The sequence below is a fragment of the Hordeum vulgare genome, chromosome 3H (genome assembly GCF_904849725.1).
Source record: "Hordeum vulgare subsp. vulgare chromosome 3H, MorexV3_pseudomolecules_assembly, whole genome shotgun sequence".
Lineage (NCBI taxonomy): Eukaryota > Viridiplantae > Streptophyta > Magnoliopsida > Poales > Poaceae > Hordeum > Hordeum vulgare.
Genome location: NC_058520.1, coordinates 571970289 through 571975582, shown reverse-complemented (window position 1 = coordinate 571975582; position 5294 = coordinate 571970289). Strand labels below are relative to the sequence as shown.

The 5294-nt window shown below is 46.4% G+C and overlaps 1 protein-coding gene across 1 annotated transcript; it reads left to right on the top strand.

Annotated features, from left to right (window-relative positions):
• The first annotated feature begins 1565 nt into the window (after positions 1-1565).
• On the top strand, positions 1566-4378 carry LOC123445213 (small ubiquitin-related modifier 1). Its single transcript, XM_045122171.1, has 3 exons — positions 1566-1807; positions 3846-3995; positions 4080-4378. The coding sequence occupies exons 1-3, from the start codon at positions 1724-1726 to the stop codon at positions 4152-4154; spliced, it is 309 nt and encodes a 102-aa protein (XP_044978106.1). The 5' UTR covers positions 1566-1723; the 3' UTR covers positions 4155-4378.
• The last annotated feature ends 916 nt before the right edge of the window (positions 4379-5294 follow it).

Genomic DNA, 5294 nt, shown 5'->3' with positions numbered 1-5294 from the left:
TGGGTTCGACTCCCTGCTAATGCATATTTTTGACCGAGCGAATTAAGTGCTCGGTCCTGCCTGTCAGTGTGGGTCTCGCCTGTTAGTGTGTGTGCTCTTGTTGTTTAATGGACTCGTGTGTGCTTCTGTTGTCAAGTGGATCCCACGTGTCAGTGTGTGATCTCTGTTGAACGAGAAGTGAGCAAAAATGACAGGTAAGCTGAGGTGGCTGCGTAACCATCCTATTGCATTCGAACTAATTAGTAATAGCTATTTATATTGGTCATTATCAACTAGAAATAAGGTAGTGGCCGGTGTTGTCCGCTTTACGACCATTTCCAGTTAGGAAGTTACGACCTTTCTGATGAAAATGGTTGTTAGTTTTTGGGGTTAGGACCCCTCCGGACAGCTTACGACCAATTGGTCTTAAATGATCGTAGATTTACGACCATTTCTGCCAGCGTCACTGCCAGAAGGTCGTTAGTTGACATATTTCTTATAGTGGTTTCCTGAAACTCGAGCATTGTTTCAGGAAAGCGGTCCTGAAGCTGGGGCTCCTCACCTCTGTCCTGCTCTCCTCCGCCCGTTCCCGACGAGTCCCCATCGCCACGTGCCATGGAGGAGCTGAGCCGCCAACGGCCGGTGCCTCACGCCGCCTAGCGTCGTCGGATCCGCGCCATCCCGCTTTCCTCCGCCCGGCCCTACGCCCCAGATGTCGTCCCACCCTTCCTTACGCCCCCGATGCCGGCCGCTCGCCCCGACGTCGGCCGACCCTCCGCCCCCCGCCGCACACCCTCCGTCCCCGATGTCGGTCGGCCCTTCCCTCCCCCCATCCTTCCCCCACCCCGTCCCGCGAAGCCGCTCCCGTCGCAGCCCCTCCGCCCCTGATGCCAACCGACCCTCCCCTCCCCCCCCCACGCCGCCAGCCGCTCGCCCCCCACGCCGGCGGGCCCTCCGCACACTGCTAGCCGCACCAACAACGGTTGCAAAAATTTCTGCAACATGACCTTTTATTGCAAAAGTTTTCTGCAATATGACGTGTGTTGCAAAATTTCTCCCGCAACAACACCTATGCTGCAGAAAGACGAAGAAAAAAATTCTGCAAAAAAACGATTGTTTCTGGAACTAGACCGTTGTTTCAGTAATTAATGGGTCCAAAGTTTATTTTTTCGCAACAAAGTGATTGTTTCTGTAACTCGGTCGTCGTTTTAAAAATTATTGGGTGTCCAGCACGCACGGATCGAACGGTTACGCACATAGATCGAACAGTCGTCGAGGTGACGGATATTTACTAAACATTCACACGTGGATGCGTAGCAGCCTCCTTTTTAAAATCGTCTCAGAAAAAAAGACTCACGGATTGTATGGGACCCGCGGCATCGGTCCCGATTCCCGCGTGTGAATCACGCACGCGCGGCCCACGAGGCGACAGGCGGACGGGCGGATTGGTGGGTTCCCGAACAGCCCGCGCCGTAGCCCGTCAATCCATCGGACGCGCGGAGCTACGCGGCCCACACACGCAGGCTTGCAGAGGAAGAGGAAGGGGAAGGGATCGCGGACGCGAGGGCCCGTTATCAAATCCGGCTCTGAGCAGCCGCCCTATAAGATCCGCCGGGTCCGCCTGCTCCCGGCGGCACACCCCGAGAAAACACCAGCAGCCGCGATCGCCGGACCTTCCTCGTTCGTTCCTCCCGGCGACGCTGCTGCAGATCGATCCTACGACCCGCGAGGGGCCACCGAGGGGATGTCGACGCCCGGCGGGGAGGAGGACAAGAAGCCGGCGGGCGAGGGCGGCGGCGCCCACATCAACCTCAAGGTCAAGGGACAGGTCCGTCCCCCCGGTTCCTTCCTTCCTTCTCTGCCTGCTTCCCTCCTCTGTGCCCATCTTCAGATTTCCCTAGTCGCCATCGCTCTTTGTCCCTAGGTGTCCAAGGATATAGATTCCCTTGTAGAATCGCGTAGGCCGCTCTGGTTTTGGATCAGGGACACGCCATCCCAGTAGTTCCTGCCATCTGCGCGTCCGTGGAATCGCCAGTGCACGACGTACATGTAGATGATTGATAAGCCTGCGTTATCTTATGATTGAACTCTGAAGAATAGAGAAAACACATCCAGATGCCGGGTTTCTCTTTTGGGGGTAAACAATGGGGCAACAGTAGCAAGATGAAACACTAGAACCCAACACCGGGATCCTTGCCTGCCTTATCGCTTCAGAATATTTTGCAGTAAGATGTGCCTTCTGTGCCGGCGTTTTGTCTGCTGAACAGTGAAGCAAGCCAATTTTCTGTTAACGTGGTCCTATTTTGTTCTTTTGTCAGGTAGATACCGTTTTGTTGCAACCATTGTATGCTGTTGTCAGTGAGCTCTTTGAGCATGTCAAATGTTTTTATGTTCTGTATTCATTCACATGGAAAATTGTAGTGCTAGTGAGCTTTTATCGAATGGAGGTGATTGAATCCAGTTTCTGTTGGCAAAACTTTGACAGAGAATCTAGTTTATTACTGGTCATTGTTGGTAATCTACAGTTGTGAAGTGACTGCCAGCAGTAACACTTTTCCGCACCAAATAGTTAGGCAAAAGTTTTATGTGAACTTCTTTGTTCTGTTAGTATAATGTCAATAGACAGATGTTTGTAGTGACAAATTGGTAAAGCTTGCCAAACCAACAAATTTGAGGTTGTTTGGTTTGAAAAAGTGTCTTAACAATATGCTTGCTAATTTAAGGACAGCGCGAGGCTTTTGTTTTTTCTGGTTTAATTAGGACAACCATAGTGTTGCTGAACATTTTCATCAAATGAAAGTGATTGAATCCAGTTTCTGGTAACAAAAGTTATCAACAGTCTTATATAATATACGTTGATCACTGTCTTGTTGAAGTGACTACCAGAACGATTACTTTCAGACCACATTGTTAGGACAAAGTTCTGTTTTAAGCATCTCTATTCTGTTAGTATAATGTCAAATAGACAGATGTTGGTAGTGACAAGTTTGTAAAGCTTGCCAACCAAAAAAATTGAGGTTGTTTGGTTTGAAAAATTGTCTTAAAAATATGCTTGCTAATTGAAGGACAGTATGAGCCTTTTTTTTTTTGGTTTAATCAGAACAACTCTAGTATTGCTTTCATCAAATGAAGGTGATTGAAACAGTTTTTGGTAGCAAAAATTGTCAACAGTGAGAATTTATCATACATTGGTCACTGTCTCTGTCGAAGTGTCCACCAGAACGAACACTTTCAGATCAAATAGTTAGGCAAAAGTTTCTTTTGAAGCATCTCTATTCTGTTACCAGTTTAGACATATTTTAGTAACTTGCAGTTGGCAAAGCCATCCAAACCAAATAATAGGGTGGTTTATTGTAGAATGTCCGAACAATATGTTTATTTTCGGGTATTTGGGTTTAGAGGCCAAAGCATCAGATACTTTTTCGGGTAGTTGGGTACTTTGGCCTGTCATGACTTGTTTATCCATCCCTTAATATATCCCTTTGTGAATACCAAGGCATCAGATTTTTTTTTCATAATACTTGGTTTCATGTTAAAAAAATACATTTGTTGTAATACCCTCGTATGAACATGTGTCACAACATCATTTAAAATTAAAAAAGGTAGTACTCTAGATACTGGTTAGCAGCACCTCTTGGTAAAAACAGACTACATTCAGTGATCAAACTGAAAGCATGCACTGCTTGGTGCAAGTATGTTTCCATGTTGCAGGAATTTTGCAGTTGATGATTGTGTTATTTCAGTAGTTACAGTAGGATGATGTGTTGATGTCTGCTTTTACTTCTCACATTGCATATTTAATAGTCTGCTTAGCTTGCTGCATCAGTCTGCCTAGTCTCACCTTTCTGACCCCCTGGTGTGTGCAGGATGGCAATGAGGTGTTCTTTCGCATCAAGAGATCGACCCAGCTGAAGAAGCTGATGAATGCCTACTGTGACCGCCAGTCTGTGGATATGAGTGCCATCGCGTTCCTGTTTGACGGTCGCAGGCTCCGTACCGAGCAGACCCCTGATGAGGTATGTGCTGTTACCCTTCCCACAATTCCTCAACCAGTAACCACCCTCAGGTTTCTGAATCTTCTCTTGCCGCCACGGTTTCAGCTCGAGATGGAAGATGGCGACGAGATCGACGCCATGCTTCACCAGACCGGAGGCTGCCTCCCTCCAAGCGCCTAGAAGAAGCCGTCGAAAGTCCTGCTCATTGTCGGTCTACGAGACTCTGATCCATCTTTAGAGAGCACATGAAAGTCTAAAAAGAACTTGTGAGGCTCTGGCCCCATGCCATAGCTGAAGGACATTAGGGGAGCTTTTTTTTAGTGCCGTTGTTGGGGTACTTTGGCCTGTCATGACTCGTTTATCCATCCCTTAATATATCAACCTATCCAGTACTATCCTTTTTAGTAGTACTCCCAATGATTTGGGATTGTTTTAGTTCCTCGAAGCTTTCTGTGTGTTGTTTGGTTTCGCTTTGCTTTGCCGACTGTCCGTGCTGTCCCTTGCGCGTTGGGCACACGGAGATGGGGTGGCTTAGTTTTGTGTTTGCCGTGGCATGGGTATTCGTGCGCCTTACTGTTGGGATTTCCTAACATGAGCCTGCTGCTTTGGTTTGATTATCTTATTGCTCTTAGTATAAGCCTGTTGTTGTTAGACAGAACTCGCTATTGGAATATTTCGGCTTTGTCGTGGTGTCTTCTTGTAGCCATTGTGCTGACTGAGGTCCAGTCAGTAGCGTGAGCTATCAGTGAGAATGGTGGTGGTTTGGCTGCTGTACGGCGAATTGTTATTTTCCTCAGGTGCCGTTGCTAACAATTTGTATAACAATGTGTTTTAGGCACTAAAAGTAGGGTACGACATGCTTTGGCCGGTCGTTTGAAAACGGCAATGTATTGTACTCCCTCCGTTCCTAAATATAAGTCTTTTTATAGATTCCACTAGTGGGCTATATACGGATGTATATAGATATACTTTAGAATGTATATTCATTTGTTCTGCTTTGTATCTAGACCTCTAGTAAAATCTCTTAAAAGACTTATATTTAGGAAGGGAGAGAGTAGTATTAACACATATCCACATGCTTTGTATCAGAAGGGCATGTTTTGTTACTAGTAGCATTTTGGAAATTTGCCTGAACTAAAACTTTTAGGATTAATCAAAAACATTTAAGATGTTTTTTGGTACTGGTGTTGTGTTAAAAGAAATCTTACATTATGCAAGAGTGAGCATATTATTGAACATTTTTCAATGATGTTACAATTTTTCATTCTTGGTTAAGTGTGTCCTAATTCGTTTTTCTAGTGATTGGTTGTACTAACTACG